This window comes from Chiloscyllium punctatum, chromosome 49, assembly GCF_047496795.1.
Source record: "Chiloscyllium punctatum isolate Juve2018m chromosome 49, sChiPun1.3, whole genome shotgun sequence".
NCBI lineage: Eukaryota > Metazoa > Chordata > Chondrichthyes > Orectolobiformes > Hemiscylliidae > Chiloscyllium > Chiloscyllium punctatum.
In genome coordinates, this window is record NC_092787.1 from 37,697,740 (window position 1) to 37,715,539 (window position 17,800).

At 45.8% G+C, this 17,800-nt stretch overlaps 1 protein-coding gene across 2 annotated transcripts in view; it reads right to left on the minus strand.

Moving 5' to 3' along the window:
* Positions 1 to 6,175: 6,175 nt before the first annotated feature.
* The window catches only part of LOC140469576 (protein AMBP-like), a 38,913-nt gene continuing 27,288 nt past the window's right edge, over positions 6,176 to 17,800 (minus strand). The window contains exon 7 of one of the 2 annotated variants that reach the window (XM_072566235.1): positions 6,176 to 6,395. In XM_072566235.1, the coding sequence (XP_072422336.1) occupies positions 6,378 to 6,395 (18 nt within the window). In that variant the 3' untranslated portion in view covers positions 6,176 to 6,377. Of the gene's footprint in view, positions 6,396 to 10,379; positions 10,680 to 17,800 lie in introns of those variants that run through there. The other variant, XM_072566234.1, reaches the window with a different exon arrangement.

A 17,800-nucleotide genomic window follows, 5' to 3' on the forward strand; every position in this document is an offset into this window, starting at 1 on the left:
ATGCCTTTGGGGAGGGAATTCCAGGATTTTGAATCAATGACAGAAAAGGAATAGAAATATATTTCCAAGTCAGGCTGATGAGTGACTTGGAGGGAAACTTGCAAATGATAGTGTTCCCATGTACCTGCTATACTTATAGATGTGAGTACTCATGGGTATGGAAGATGTTGTCTAAGGATCTTCAGTGTATTTCTGCAGTGCATCTTGTAGATTGTACACACGGTTGCTACTGAGTGTAGGTGGTGAATGGACTGTTTTGTTCTGCATGGTTTCAAGCTTCTTGAGTGCGGTTAGAGCTGCACTCATCCAGGCAAGTGGAGAATATTCCATTAGATGTCTGACTGGTGCCCTGGAGATGATAGACAGTCTTGAGGAAGTCAGGAGGTGAGTTGTGTGCTTCAGATTTCCTAGCCCTTGGACTGCTTTTATAGCAACAGCACTTATAGGACAAAGCCAGTTGAGTGTCTGGCCAATGGTAACTCTCAAGATGTTGATATTCGGGAATAGTGATACCTCTGAATGTCAAGGGGCGATGATTAGATTCTCCCACATAGTTGGTAGTCATGCCTGGCACTTGTATGGTGTAAATGTTACTTGTCACCTTTCAGCCCAAACCTATTATCAGATCTTGTAGCATTTCAACATAGTGTCTGAAGAGTCACAAATGGTGCTGAGCATTGTGCAATCATTAGTGAACGTCCCCGTTTCTAAGCTTTTCATGGAATTCAGAAGCTCTACAGTGTAGAAGCAGGCCATTCAGCCATTCAGGTCTGTACTGACTCTTTGATGTGCATATGACCTAGACCCACCCCACTATCCTGATAACCCTGCATTAACAATGCCTAACCCACCAAGCTTGCACATCCCTGGACACAATGGGCAATTTGGCATGGCTAATCCACCTAACCTGCACATCTTTGGACTATGGGAGGAAAATGGAGAAGCCCACACAGACACGGGGAGAATGTGTAAACTCTACATAAACAGTCACCTGAGGCTGGTCCCTGGCACTATGAGGCAGCAGTGCTAATCAGGAGGGAAGGTCATTAGTAAAGCAGCTGAAGTTGGTTGGGCCTTGGACAATACCCTGAGGAACTCCTGCAGAGATATCCTGGAGCTGAGGTAACTGACATCCAACAACCATGACCATCTTCTAATGTGCCAGGTATGACTCCAATCAGCAGAGAGTTAAAACTCTAAAGCCAATTGATATCAGTTTTGCTAGGGCTCCTTGATGCCGCCCTTGTTTGAAGGTGGCCTTGATGCTGTTACTCTTAGCTCACCTCTGGAATTCAGCTCTTTTGTCCATATTTGAACCAAGGTTGTAATGAGGTCAGGAGCTGAGTGGCCCTGGTAGATCCCAAACAGGGCATCACTGAGCAGGCTATTGCTGAGCAGGTGTTGCTTGATAATACCATTCGTACATCTTGCATCACTTTACTGATGATCGAGAGTGGATCGATGGGGTGGAAAATGGCCGAGTTGGATTTTACCAGCTTTTTGTGAACAAGACATAACTGAGCAATTTTAGTTAGATGAGTCTCATCACTAGATTAGTGTTGTAACTGTACAGGAGCAGCTTGGCTAGGGGAATAACAAGGTATTGTGGGTCTAAGTCAGAAACAGGAAAGGAGCACTCACTTTATTGGGAGTTTTCTATTGACCACCCCAATGGCAACACAGACTGGGGGAGCATATTGAGATGTAGATATTGGAAAGGTGCAGAAGTCACAGGGTTGTTGTCATGGGTGACTTCAACTTCCCTAATATCGTTTGGGAATCTCCTTAGTGCAAATTGTTTGGATAGAGCATATTTTATTAGGTGTGTCCAGGAAGGATTCCTAACTCAATATGTAAATGGGCAATTTTTAATGGGAGACCATATTGGATTTGGTGCTTGGCAACGAACCAGGTCAGATGTCAGATCTTTCACTGGGACAGCATCTTGGAGACAGTGATCATGACTCCCTGACCTTTATAATTGTCATAGGAAGGGATAAGAGCAGACATATGGGGAAGTATTTAATTGGGGGATGGGGAATTACAGTGTTTTTAGGCAGGAATTAGAACAACAGAAATGTGGAGATTGGTTAGGGAGTGCTGGATAGGTTTGTCCCACTGAGGCAAGGAAGGAATAGTAGGGTGAAAGAACCTTAGATGACAAGAGATGTGGAACATCTAGTCAAGCGGAAGAAGGAAGTTTACTTAAGGTTGAGGAAGCAAGGATCAGACAGAGCTCTAAAGGGTTACAAGGTAGCCAGGAAGGAAAAGCCTTGGTGGATAGATTAAGCAAAACCCTAAGACGTTCTACACTTATGTGAGGGACAAGAGGATGGTCAGAGTGAGGTTAGGGTCAATTAGGGACAGTGGAGGGAACTTATGTCTGGAGTTGGAGAAGGTTCTGAATAAATATTTTGCTTCAGTATTCACTAGTGAGCGGGACTTTGTTATTTGTGAGGACGACATGAAACAAATTGATAGGCTCAAATAGGTTGATGGAGGATGTGCTGGAAATTTTGAAAAGCATGCAGATAGATGAGTCCCTTGGACTAGATGGGATATATGCAAGGTTACCATAAGAAGCAAGGGAAGAGATTGCTGTGCCTTTGACAATGATATTTTCACCCACATTGTCCACTGAGGTAGTACCAGATGATTGGAGAGTGGGAAATGTTATTCCCTTGTTCACAAAAGAGAATAGGGATAACCCTGGAAATTAAGACTAGTCAGTCTTACGTTGGTGGTGGGCAAATTATTGGAGAAGATTATGAGAGATAGGATTTATGATTATTTGGAAAAGCACAGCTTGATTGGAGATAGGCAGCATGGCTTTGTGAGGGGCAGGACATGCCTCACAAGCCTTATTGAATTCTTTAAGGATGTGACATCACACATTGATGAAGGTAGAACAGTGGATGTGGTGTATATGGATTTTAGCAAGGCATTTGATTAGGTTCAGAAAGTAAGGAGGCATTGGATACAGGGACATTTGGCCGTCTGGATACAGAATTGGCTGGCCCATAGACGACAGAAGGTGGTAGTAGATAGAAAGTATTCAGCCTGGAGTTTGGTGACCAGTGGTATTCTACAGAGATCTGTTCTGGGACCTGCACTTTGTGATTTTTATAAATGACTTGGATGAGGAAGTGGAAGTGTAGGTTGATCCTTTTGCCAATGACAGAAAGGTTGGTGGAGTAGTGGATAGTGTGGAGGGCTGTTGTCGACTGCAATGGGACATTGACAGGATGCAGAGCTGGGCTGAGAAGTGGCAGCTAGAATTCAACCTGGAAAAGTGTGAAGTGATTCATTTTGGAAGGTCTAATTTAAGTGCAGATTACAATGTTAAAGACAGGATCCTTGGCAGTGTGGAGGAACAGAGGGATCTTACAGTCTGCGTCCAGAGATCCCTGAAATTTGCCACCCAGGTTGATAGGGTTGTTAAGAAGGCGTATGGTGTGTTGGCTTTCATTAGCCGGGCGATTGAGTTTAAGAACGGTGAGGTTATGCTGCAGCTCTGTAAAGCCATGGTTAGACCACACTTTGAATATTGTGTTCAGTTCTGATCACCTCAGTATAGGAAGGATGTGGAAGCTTTAGAGAGGCTGCAGAGGAGATTTACCAGGATGGAGGGCATGTCTGATGAAGAAAGGTTGAGGGAGCTAGGGCTTTTCTCACTGAAGCATAGAAGGATGAGAGGTGCCAAAGGGCCTGTACTGTGATCTACTGTTCTATGTTGTATGTTCTGGAGCATTAGTTTTCAGTACTCTTGCTGGGATGTTATAATGGCAGTGTCCAGTGCCTCCAACTATTTCTTGATATCACATAGAGTGAATTAAATTGGCTAATACTAATATCACTAACCCAGTTATCCAGGCTCATACTCTAGCTATACAGCTTCTAATCCCATCACAGAAGCCAAATTTCAACAATAAATTTGGAATTCCAAACAAGTCTCATGAAGTTAACATTGAATTTTGTGAAAGTCCATTGGTTGAGTGATGTTCTTTCTGAAATGATTTCTGCCTATTTGTAGGGGTGATCTGTACTTGCAAATACCAAAATAGTCCATGTCCACTTGTACAAAATGGCTGATGAGGGGGAAATACAATTGAACAGCTTGCTTACACAAAATGGCTGATAAACAAGTTACTGCCTATTCTAGCCTTTAAGTGAAACTATTGGAACCTTTGAATGGAGCTACTCCAATGCTTTGAGCAGCAACCATCCCAGACAGTTTTGATAAGAGTATGCCTATGAAACAAACAAGTAATACTCCAGTTTCATTAATGGAAAAATAATTGTCCCAATGAATGAATGAATCAACGTCAGGTGCTAGATATAGCCTACTAACTCCCTAAATAGCTACTGGGAAAAAAAAGTTAATTTGTAGTAAATAGTTAAATTTATTTTGTAGTAATTAGTTGTTTCTTTGAAATTAATTACTCTACAATACTAAGTAATAGGTTCTAGTTAGAAATTTTCTAGAGAATCATAAGGATAGTTTTTAACATAGAAAAGTAGATACGTATAACCAAAATATTTATGCCTATATGTGAAAGTTAGTTAGTTTTAGGAAATACGCTCTCTACACTCCATTCACAGCCCATAATTCACAAAGTACTAAGAGTAGAAAAAGCTGTATCTAAACTTACACTCTATAACTAACTTCCTAACAAAAATCAATTTTACAAATTGTATAGCAATTAGCTAAAATTATCTGTCTTTTGTATTTTTAACATATATAATAGGACAATGGTAATATAAGACGAGTAACTGAATGGAATACAGTGAATAACAGAATTCAAACAGTCCTTAGAGATAAGCCAGCCCGAGACAAATTTGAAGGAATGTGGCTGTTAACTTTGGAATGTGAATGAATAGGAGAAAGTGAGGACTGCAGATGCTGGAGATCAGAGCTGAAAAATGTGTTGCTGGAAAAGTGCAGCAGGTCAGGCAGCATCAAAGGAGCAGGAGAATCGACGTTTCAGGCATAAGCCCTTCTTCAGGAATGAATAGGACGCATAGAAAGATTCCAAGGGCTAGAGATTATGGTGTTTGTTAAACACCATGAAATCATGGGAAACAGGGGCTGTTCATAGGGATACCCTTCATCAATGAGATATTTTACAGGATTGAATGCATGGATTAGGAGGGGAGAGCTGTAAACACATTGTATGAAATCGTCATGAATTAGATTGGATTCCCTACAGTATGAAAACAGGCCCTTCGGCCCAACAAGTCCACACCACCCCTCCGAAGAGTAACCCACCCAGACCCATTCCCCATTTATACCCCTGACTAATGCACCTAACACTACAGGCAATTTAACACGACCAATTCACCTGAGCTGCACATCTTTGGATTGTGGGAGGCAACCAGAGAACCCGAAGGAAACCCACACAGACACAGGGAGAAGGTGCAAACTCCACACAGACAAGAATCAAACCTGGGTCCCTGGCGCTGTGAGGCTGCAGTGCTAACCACTGAGCCACTGTGCTGCCCTAACACAGAAGTGTATAAAGTATTGCTTTTTAACTGTACAAGTTAGAGTGCATCATTGATCTTTTTCTGATCTGAGCCAAGGATTAAGGAAATAATTGTGTTTGTACGTAAAGACTAGATTCAAGGAGGATTCTTTAGTCCTCTCCCTGCATTAACCAGTTTTTGCTTGAATAAACATCTTCCACTTGCCTGAATTCTGCCTGCCCCCTAAGTTTTCATTCCTCGTTGGGGGTTACACTCCTACACCCAGCCTTCCCTGCTCCGGTCTACATAGAGAGCCACAGTGAGGTAGATGGCTGCAGATGGCCAAGTGAGTCACTGGGCTTCTATTGGACAGTTAATGTTGATGGACTGCAACAGTTCAGGGACGTATCCCAATAACACCCCCTCAAGGAAGGAGTGGATACCTTTCTTCCAACAGCCGCATCACATTAGAGAATCAATGTGGAGAGAACACAACTTGCTCTCAAAATCCCATGCTCTTTGTTGTTGGTGATGGTGAAATCAGATACACTGTGCTAAAACAGGCAGGAAATGGAGCAGTAACTCTTGGTCCATGTCTCTCTCAGAGCACCTTAGAATTCCTCGTGTCGATCAGTACATTGCACATTGAACAATCCACATGCTGGAGACACAAGTATTTTTGATGACAGAGTTATCTTGATAAATATGGTTGTTATTGATTGTTATTTATTATTTGAAAGCATGGTCACAACACTAAGCCGGAATTTGTGTAAACTCCCACCCTCTACCCTTTAGGATCAGGCCGTACAACGTGTCTGATGGATCATTCAAAATCATCTCTTTAATGGTCATTTCCAACATTGCTGTCATTGCTTTCTGATTTTATTTCCAGCACATTTTCTTGGGAACAATCAGAAGCTCAGCATCTCCTGTAAAAGAGGGTAGAGTCAGTGCTGTCACAGCTGCTTACAAGTTAGTGCCACACAGTGTAGCACCAAGCCGTTTCCTTCAGTTTGAACCTTCCCTCCTCCTCTCAGGGAGGCTCTGTCCTTTTCACAATATTTGCCCCCTCCCCATCCAGTGAATGGTTAGGAACCTTTTGACTTCAGCCTCTCTTTATCCCTTTGGTCATTTGAGGCCTGACTGTCTCACTTCAGCCATCAGTAGAACTCAGGTTGGTGATTGAGAGTTCAACCATGAAATGGAAATAAACAGTAAAATAGAGTGACTACCAGCTAAAATATATTAGGAATTAGCTGCTTAAGTGAATGAACAGAATATATGCAGTATTGAAGGGTTAAGGGTTAATGTCCAAAATTGGTAGCATAGTGGACAGCCAGGTAGGATGCTTCAGAGTACAATGGAACTTTGATCAGATGGGCCGAGGAGTGGCAGATGGAGTTTAATTCAGATAATTGTGAGGTGCTGCACTTTGGTAGGGCAAATCATGGCAGGATTTTTACATTTAATGGTGAGGTCCTGGGGAGTGTTGCCAAATAAAAAGATTTTGGAGTGCAGGTTCATAGTTTCTTGAAAGTGGAATCACAGGTAGACAGCATAGTGAAGAAGGCATTTGGTACGCTTGTCATTATTGGTCAGTGGACTGAGTATAGGAGTTGAGACATCATGTACAGGACATTGGTTCGGCTACTTTTGGAATACTGTGTTTAATTTTGGTCTCTCTGCTATAGGAAAGATATGAAACTCGAAAGGGTTCAGAAAAGATTTGCAAGGATGTTGCCAGCTACAAGGAGAGGCTGAATAAACTGGGGCTATTTTCCCTGGAGTGTCAGAGACTGAGGACTAACCTTATAGAGGTTTATAAAATCATGAGGAGCATGGATTGGGTGAATAGGTAAAGTATTTTCCCCAGGGTAGTGCAGTCCAAAACTAGAGGGCACAGGTTTAAGGTGAGAGGAAAGATTTGAAAGGAACCTAAGGGGTGATCTTTTCATGCAGGGGATGGTGTTTGTATGCAATGAGCTGCCACAAAATGTGGTGGAGGCTGGTACAATTACAACATTTAAAAGCATCTGGATAGGTGTATTAATAGGAAGGGTTTAGAGGGATATTGGCCAAATGCTGGCAAATGGGATTAGATTAGGTTAGGATATCTGATCAGCATGGATTTCTGTTTCCATGCTGTACATCTCTATGACTCTTTGTCAATAACCCCCTCTACCCCTGAACCAAGTGCTCATGCACACTGTACCTTACAGGACAGTGTCACAAAATTCCTCACATCCCTTGCACGTGTAAAATGTGTTTCTATTTCCTTGACACCCACTTGTACCAACTCCAGAGTCAAATGCCCAGTGGTTAGCCCTGCTGCCTTATAGTGCCAGGGACGCAGGTTTGATTCCACCCTTAGATGACTGTCTGTGGAGTTTGCTCATTCTCCCCATTTCTTTGTGGGTTTCCTTCGGGTGCTCTGCTTTCCTTCGACAGTCCAAAATGAGCTGGTGAGGTGGATTGGTCATGCTAAATTGCCCATAGTGTCCAAGAATGTGCAGGCTAGATGAGTTAGCCATGGGAAATCTGGTTTATAGGGGTGAGTTGGGGTGGGTGCAATGTTTACACTCTCTGCTTCACAGCATCATCTTAGACAGCAAGCAGCTAGGCGCAGATATTTAAGAGGCAAAAACAATGACTGCAGATGCTGGAAACCAGTGTCTAGATTAGAGTGGTACTGGAAAAGCACAGCAGGTCAGGCAGCATCCAAGGAGCAGGAAAATCAACGTTTCGGGCAAAATCCCTTCATCAGGAATACAGGCAGAGAGCCTGAAGGATGGAGAGATAAGTGAGAGGAGGGTGGGGGTGGGGAGAAAGTAGCATAGAGTACAATATGTGAGTGGGGGAGGGGATGAAGGTGATAGGTCAGGGAGGAGGGTGGAGTGGATAGGTGGAAAAGAAGATAGGCCGGTAGGACAAGTCATGGGGAGAGTGCTGAGCTGGAAGGTTGGAATGGGGTGGTGGGGGAAGGTGAAATGAGGAAACTGTTGAAGTCCACATTGATGCCCTGGGGTTGAAGTGTTCCAAGGCAGACGATGAGGCGTTGTTCCTCCAGGCATCGTGTGGTGAAGGAGGCCCAGGACCTCCACATCCTCGGCAGAGTGGGAGGGGGAGTTGAAATGTTGGGCCACAGGGTGGTGTGGTTGATTGGTGCGGGTGTCCCGGAGATGTTCCCTAAAACGCTCTGCTAGAAGGCGTCCAGTCTCCCCAAAGTAGAGGAGCAACGGATACAATAAATGATATTGGTGGATGTGCAGGTAAACCTTTGATGGATGTGGAAGGCTCCTTTAGGGCCTTGGATGGAGGTGAGGGAGGAGGTGTGGGCGCAGGTTTTGCAATTCCTGCAGTGGCAGGGGAAGGTGCCAGGATGGGAGGGTGGGTTGTAGGGGGGCGTGGACCTGACCAGATAGTCACGGAGGGAACGGTCTTTGCGGAAGGCGGAAAGGGGTGGGGAGGGAAATATATCCCTGGTGGTGGGGTCTTTTTGGAGGTGGCAGAAATGTCGGCGGATGATTTGGTTTATGCGAAGGTTGATAGGGTGGAAGGTGAGCACCAGGGGCGTTCTGTCCTTGTTACGGTTGGAGGGGTGGGGTCTGAGGGCGGAGGTGCGGGATGTGGACGAGATGCGTTGGAAGATATCTTTAACCACATGGGAAGGAAAATTGCGGTCTCTAAAGAAGGAGGCCATCTGGTGTGTTCTGTGGTGGAACTGGTCCTCCTGGGAGCAGATACGGCGGAGGCGGAGGAATTGGGAATATGGGATGGCATTTTTGCAGGAGGTAGGTTGGGAAGAGGTGTAATCCAGGTATATGTGGGAGTCGGTGGGTTTGTATAAAATGTCGGTGTCAAGTCAATCGTCATTAATGGAGATGGAGAGGTCCAGGAAGGGGAGCGAGGTGTCAGAGATAGTCCAGGTAAATTTAAGGTCAGGGTGGGATGTGTTGGTGAAGTTGATGAATTGCTCAACCTCCTCGCGGGAGCACGAGGTGGCGCCAATGCAGTCATCAATGTAGCGGAGGAAGAGGTGGGGAGTGGTGCAGGTGTAATTACGGACTATGGACTGTTCTACGTAGCCAACAAAGAGACAGGCATAGTTGGGGCCCATACGGGTGCCCATGGCTACCCCTTTGGTCTGGAGGAAGTGGGAGGATTAGAAATTGTTAAGGGTGAGGACCAGTTCAGCCATCTCCAATTCCTCCGCCTCCGTCGTATCTGCTCCCAGGAGGACCAGTTCCACCACAGAACACACCAGATGGCCTCCTTCTTTAGAGACTGCAATTTCCCTTCCCACGTACTTAATAATGCCCTCCAACGCATCTTGTCCACATCCCGCACCTCCACCCTCAGACCCCACCCCTCCAATCATAACAAGGACAGAACACCCCTGGTGCTTACCTTCCACCCTACAAACCTTCGCATAAACCAAATCATCCGCCGACATTTCCACCACCTCCAAACAGACCCCACCACCAGGGATATATTTCCCTCCCCACCCCTTTCCGCCTTCCGCAAAGATCGTTCCCTCCGTGACTACCTGGTCAGGTCCACACCCCCAACAACCCACCCTCCCATCCTGGTACCTTCCCCTGCCACCGCAGGAACTGTAAAACCTGCGTCCACACCTCCTCCCTCACCTCCATCCAAGGCCCTAAAGGAGCCTTCCACATCCATCAAAGGTTTACCTGCACATCCACCAATATCATTTATTGTATCCGTTGCTCCCGATGCGGTAAACATTCCTGCTCTGTCTGATGTTGCTTCTGTTTCCAAGACAAATCTGACCAGCCTTTGCGCTGTGGCTGAACCTCAATGCTATGCTAAAGCAGGGCCCAGGATCAGGTGTTAGTTGACAGGATTCTCCAGAACAAAAGCAGACAACAACAAATCCATAAAATTTCCTAACCCAAATGCTAACCCTAATCATAACCCTTTGGAGCGCCGCCCAGTTCTCCAACCCCTCTCACTCCAATAACCTGGGAATCAGGACCAATCTTCACACAGTTACTCTCAGACTGCTTTACAAAGGAATTTTCCCATTCTGTTCTCAGTAAGAGAGCCAGTGTTAAAGCCAACACCATGTCCCATGCTGTTCTCACCAAAACGTCAATTCTCCTGCTCCTTGGATGCTGCTTGACTTGCTGTACTTTTCCAGCACCACACTCTTGACTCTGATCTCCAGCATCTGCAGACCTCACTTTCTCCTACAAGAGCAGGGATGTACTGCTGAGACTTTATGACACTCTGGTCAGACCACATTTGGTATATTATGAACAAGTTTGGTCTCAAAATCTATGGAAGGGTTTGCTGTCATTGGAGGAGAGTAGAGCTGGTTTACAAGACTGATCCTGATGCTGAAGGGCTTGTCATACTTGTCTTCATTGGTCAGTGCATTCAGTACAGGATTTGGGGGATCATGTTGCAGCTGTACGGGACTTTTAGAATATTGCATGCAGTTCTGGTTTCCCTGCTATAGGAGAAATGTTGTTAAACTTGAAAAGGGTGGCATGGTGGCACAGTGGTTAGCACTGCTACCTTGTAGCGTCAGGGACCTGGGTTTGATTCTGACCTCAGGTGACTGTCTGTGTGGAGTTTATACATTCTCCTTGCATCTGTGTGGGTTTCCTCTGGATGCTCTGATTTCCTCCCACAATCCAAAAGATGTGCAAGTAATATAGGGGAATGGGTCTGGGTGGGTTACTCTTCAGAAGGGAGGTGTGGACTTGTTGGGCCGAAGGGCCTTTTTCCATACTGTATGGGATTTAATCTAAAAGATTAACAAAGATGTTGCCAGGGTTAGAGGTTTTGAGCAAAAGGGTGGGGCTGAATAGGCTTTTGTCCCTGTTGGGTCCAAGGCTGAGCGGTGACCGTCCATAGATTTATAAAATCATGAGGGTCATGGATAAGGTAAATAGCCAATATTGTTTTTCCCAGGATAGGGAAGTCCAAAGCTAGAGTGTAGTGATTGTAACGCGGTCAGCCAGATGAACTCATAGAATTTGAGTTCCCTGATGGGGGCTGTTAATCTGGTCCAATCAGAGAGCACTGGCTGACAGATCAGAACAAGGGTGTCTTTGATGTGAAGGGCACTGCTTGTCACAGGCCACTCGGGTGTTTCCTATCTTCCTGGTGGTGGAAACTGAATAAAGATTCGTGCACCTTGTGTCTCTCACTGTGTCCCACACCTGCACATGCACAACATGAGTGCAGGGGAAAAAATAAGCACTACCGCAGTTAGGTGGTAGTGTGAGGGTAAAGAAAAAAAATAAACAGGAGATTGCATTGCCTTTTGTGAAGGGCAAAAAAAAAACAGAACAAGGGTATCAGACTCCTTGTTCATTTTGAGAACTGGCTCTGAGGGAGCTGGACCATGTGAAGGATTATTCATGTATAAATACAGGGTGAATTAGTGATGGGATACCAGTCTCTGGAGTTACTTCAGTGGTGACCAGAGGAAAGCATACTCCTCAAATAATTCACTTGCAAGTGTCATTTTTGATTGGGGCAAGCATTTCTGGCATCATAGAATAGAATCCCCAAAGTGTGGAAACCGGCCATTTGGCCCAACATGTCCACATTGACCCTCTGAAGAGTAACCCATCCAGAACCATTCCCCTACCCTAATAGCCTACATTTCCCTTGGCTAATACACCTAACCTATACATCCCTGAACACTATGGGCAGTTTAGCATGGCAAATTCACTTTTGGATTGTGGGAGAAAACCCACGCAGACATGAGGAAAATGTACAAACTCCACACAGGCAGTTGCCCGAGGCTGGAATTGAACCCAGGTACCTCATGCTGTGAGACAGCAGGGCTAAACATTGAGCCACCGTGCCACCTCTATCATTCAAATGGTGCTCCCCAAGCTCAGTCAGCCTGGCGAGGGTGTCCACTTCCATCGGAGTACCCTGCAACTCATATGTCCCATAGAATCCCTACATCGTGGAAGCCAGCCATTTGGCACATCAAGTCCACACCAACCCTCCAAAGAACTTCCCACCTAGACTGACCCCCTACCCTATCCTTGTAACCCTGCAATTCCCATAGCTTATCCACTTAACTATTACTTGGAATCCATCAAGCCATTACATGGAAGCTTGACTCGTTCAATCTTGCCATCGAAGACTGAGGCCAGTACGTGGAAAGAAAGCATTATTTTTTCTGGGAAATGACATTGGGCAGATATAAAGCAATGAGCAAGTCTGACAGCTTGTGGACCCACTGCTTTTTTGGTTATTAGGAGTCTACCTTTCCCTGAGGCACCAGATTTTAAAACCTTTCAAGTGTTGACAGATTTAGTTAAGGAATATTATGAGCACAAGTCTCCTTTAATTCTCAGGTGCTATTGGTTTTACTGGGAAATTCGATAGCCGGGGAATCTGTATAGATCAAGATGACTAGCAGAGGTATGTGACTTTAGTTCAACACTTAATGAGCTGCCGAGAGACATTTTGGCTTAGGAATTAATGATGTAACCATGCAAAACCCCCATTAGCTGAAACCCAACCAAACTTCAAACATTCACTGTATCTGCCATTGGGAAATGCAGCAAGTGGAATCCGATGGCATGGTATCAGGGATGTGCAGCCAAGACAACCGCCTGTGTGACCGCTGCAAGATTCACCACTGCCGAAACAACCACAAAGTGTATCCAGCACGCCACGTCCACCCACCCCCACTCTCCGCAATTGCCACCGCCTCAGAACACCACTGGCAACATCGTGTACATCACTTCTGGCCCCACTTATGTCACCGGAGGCATGACTTTCGGCCCCCTGACTCCCAGGGTGAGCATCACGTCTGCTGCTAATGTCACCCACGAGACCATAACCACACCACCCCCCCAAGAGACAGTCTCTGCCCCCACTCCCAACACCAGCCCCACATCAGGTAATTTGTGGATCAATCTCTACACCACTGAAACCAGATGCCAACTCGTGGACACTCCTCCAACTACCCCCTCGACCATGACCTTACCTCTCATCACCTAACCATTATCTCCCAAACCACCGTCAACCTAATCATCCCAGGGAATTTCCCACCAATAACCTCCAGTCTCATAGTCCGGGAATCCTGCACCACCCGGTTCTATCTCCTATCTAAAATTCACAAACCTGACTGCCCCAGTCAACCCATCATCTCAGCCTGCCCCTGCCTCACTGAACTTATCTCTGCCTACCTTGACACTGTCCTGTCCCCCTTGGTCCAGGATCTCTCCACATAGGTTCAGGACACCACCCACATTCTCTAACTCCTCCATGGCTTTTGTTTCCCTGGCCTCCAAAGTCTCATCTTCACCGTGAACATTCAGTCCCTGTACACATCTATCTGCCATGATGAAAACCTCTAATCCCTCCATTTCTTCCTCTCCCTCCGACCCAACAGGACCCTTCCACTGACACACTCATTCGATTGGCTGAGCAGGTCTTCACCCTCAACAATTTCTCTTTCAAACCAAAGGGGTTTCGTCCAGACCAAAGGGGCAGCCATGGACACCTGCATGGGACCCAGCTATGCCTGCCTCTTCGTCGGGTATGTGAACCAGTCTATCTTCCATAGGTACACTGGCACCATTCCCCACATTTTCATCTGCTACATTGATGACTATCGGCGCCACTGCATGCTCCCACAAGGAGGTTGAACAGGTCATCAACTTCACATACACTTTCCACCCCGATCTCAAGTTCACCTGGACCATCTCAGACACCTCCCTCCCCTTCCTGAACCTCTCCATCTCCATTTCTGGCGACTGACTCAACACGGACATCTATTTCAAACTGACCGACTCCCACAGCTACCTGGACTACATCTCCTCCCTCCCTGCCTCCTGTAAAAATGCTATCCCTTATTCCCAATTCCTTCACCTCTGCCACATCTGCTCCCAGGAGGACCAATTCCACAATAGAACATACTAGAGGGCCTCCTTCTTCAATGACTGCAATTTCCCCTCCCACGTGGTCAATGATGCCCTCCAGAGCATTTCCTCCACTTCCCGCACATCTGCCCTTGAACCCCACCCTCCAATCACAACAAGGACAGAACCCCCTTGGACCTCAACTTCCACCCCATCAACCTCTGGATACATCGCATCATCCTTCACCATTTCTGCCATCCACAAACAGACCCCACACCAGGGATATGTTTCCCTCCTCACCCCGTCTGCATTCTGAAGAGACCATTCCCTCCATGACTCCCTTGTTAGGCCCCCCCCCACCCCCCACCAACCCACCCTCCCCTCCTGGCACTTTCCCTTACCACCGCAAGAAGTGCAAAACCTGTGCCCACACCTCACCCCTCAGCTCCGTCCAAGGCCCCAAAGGATCCTTCCACGTTTGACAGAGATTTACCTGCATTTCCACACGCGTCATTTACTGTGTCCGTTGCTGTCAATGCGGTCTCATCTACATTGGGGAGACAGGATGCCAACTTGCAGAATGTTTCAGAGAACATCTCTGGGATCCATGCACTAAAGAACCCCACTGCCCCGTGGCCAAACATTTTAACTACCGCCCTCCCACTCCACCAGTGACATGCAAGTCCTGGGCATCCTCCACTGCCAAACTCTAGCCAAACAACGCCTGGAGGAAGAACACCTCATCTTCCACCTTGGGACCCTCCAACCACACGGAATCAATGTAGATTTCACCAATTTCTCCATTTCCCCTCTCCCCACTTTATCCCAGATCCAACCTTCCAGCTCGGCACCGCCCTCTTGAACTGTCCTACCTGTCCATCTTCCTTCCCACCTATCCACCCCACCCTCCTCCCAACCTATCACCTTCACCTCTCATCTTCATCTCCCTATTACATTCTCAGCTACCTTCCCCACAGTCCCACCCCACTCCCATTTATCTCTCAGCCCCCTTGGGCCACCTCCCCCATTCCTGATGAAGAGCCTATGCTCGAAATGTTGATTTTCCTGCTCCTTGGATGCTGCCTGACGTGCTGTGCTTTTCCAGCACCACACTCTTCGACTCTGATCTCCAGCATCAGCAGTCCTCACTTTCTCCTATTTGATCTACCAAATGTCTGGCTTTCACACTGTAGGGATTCGATGGAACATATGAGTTGCAGGGTATTCCAATGGGAGTGGACACCCTCACCAGGCTGACTGAGCTTGGAGAATACCGTTTAAATGAGGCCAATTGCAGAGTCTCACATATACTTAACAGAGATCAGCCCACAGCAAAACCCCAAAACAAAGCCAAGCCAACATTTAAAATTTTCTTCAGGATCTGGACCAATGTAAGAATGCAACTACAATGCAATGGACTTGAAACAGCGAAAGAGTCCTACTAGACATAAGTTGAGTAAGAGAACTTATAAGCTGCTATCCAGGCGAGTACACGGTGACGAAAGTCCACTTACATCCATTTGGAACACTTAAATTGCTTAGCAACTCTGAATCAATCAAAATAAACATCTGCTTAAATGGTCATCTGGTTCTAATGGAGGTCAATACCAGCACATCTGTTTCACTGATCTCATAAACAGTCTTTAACAAAATTCACTCTGGACTCCAACCTTAAGTTAGTGCAAGACCCGGTCTAGACTGAGAACCTATACTAGGGAACCTTTGCCCATTAAGGATACAACTTCAGTTCCAGTCTGTTATGAGAAGCAGCTGGTTCAATTAATATTGATTGGAATAAAAGTCTCGAGCCCAAGCTTGATGAGATGAAATCATTTGTGACTCGAAACCTTTTGATTAGAAAATGGCTACCTAATTAAATACTTGGAAGTTTCTCAGGAAGATCTAAGAACTATCAAGAGACTGAAGCCACTTGACTGGGAAGCAATGCCACAATTCTGCCCACTGCCTTTGCTTTTATGGGCAAAAATCGACTCAGAAATCAGAAGGCTGGAAAGCGAAGGGATCTTCAAACCAGTCCAGTTTGTGGCTTGGGCAGCACTGGTCATACTGATTGTGAAGACCAATGAGTGAGTTCGCTTTAGTGGGATTTTAAACAAATTATAAACTGCTATTCATTAAAACAAATAATAAATTGCTGGATAAATACCACTCTCTTGCATAAAGGATTTAAATGCAAAGCTGACAGGGAGCACTGTTCTTCACAAAGCTGGACATGAGCTAAGTGTACTTGCAATTGTGGTTAGATAAGGATCTCTTCATTGATATCCATTAGGGTTTGTATACATTTTTGCCATTTGGGATATCATCACCCTGTGCTGGATGATAGAGAATATTTTACAAAGTCCACTCCAGGTCACCATTTATCTGGATGACATGCTAATAACAGGGAAGACCAATAATGAGCACTTAGATAACTTGGACAAAGTCCTTAGTCATTTCTCCCAGGTGGGCTTACACCTTGGAAGCGAAAACTGTGTGTTCCAGGAACACAAAGTGACATACTTGGGCTACAGAGTCAACAAGACATAGCTACACCCATTGGAAGGTAAGCTAGAAGAGATAATTGTTAAGAAGGAAGATGTGTTGGACATTTTGAACAAGTTGAGGATAGACAAGTCCCCCGGGCCTGACTGGATATATCCTAGGATTATGTGGGAAGCAAGAGAGGAAATTGCAGAACCGTTGGCAATGATCTTCTCGTCTTCACTGTCAACGGGGGTGGTACCAGGGGACTGGAGAGTGGCGAATGTTATGCCCCTGTTCAAAAAAGGGAATAGGGATAACCCTGGGAATTACAGGCCAGTTAGTCTTACTTCGGTGGTAGGCAAAGTAATGGAAAGGGTACTGAGGGATAGGATTTATGAGTATCTGGAAAGACACTGCTTGATTAGGGACAGCCAGCACGGATTTTGTGAAGGGTAGGTCTTGCCTTACAAGTCTTATTGAATTCTTTGAGGAGGTGACCAAGCATGTGGATGAGGGTAGAGCAGTGGATGTAGTATACATGGATTTTAGTAAGGCATTTGATAAGGTTCCCCATGGTAGGCTTATGCGGAAAGTCAGGAGGCATGGGATAGAGGGAAATTTGGCCAATTGGATAGAAAACTGGCTAACCGGTCGAAGTCAGAGAGTGGTGGTAGATGGTAAATATTCAGCCTAGAGCCCAGTTACAAGTGGAGTTCTGCAGGGATCAGTTCTGGGTCCTCTGCTGTTTGTAACTTTTATTAATGACTTGGAAGAGGAAGTCGAAGGGTGGGTCAGTAAATTTGCAGACGATACAAAGATTGGTGGAGTTGTGGATAGTGAGGAGGGCTGTTGTCGGCTGCAAAGGGACTTAGATATGATGCAGAGCTGGGCTGAGGAGTGGCAGATGGAGTTCAACCCTGTCAAGTGTGAGGTTATCCATTTTGGAAGGACAAATAAGAATGCGGAATACAGGGTTAACG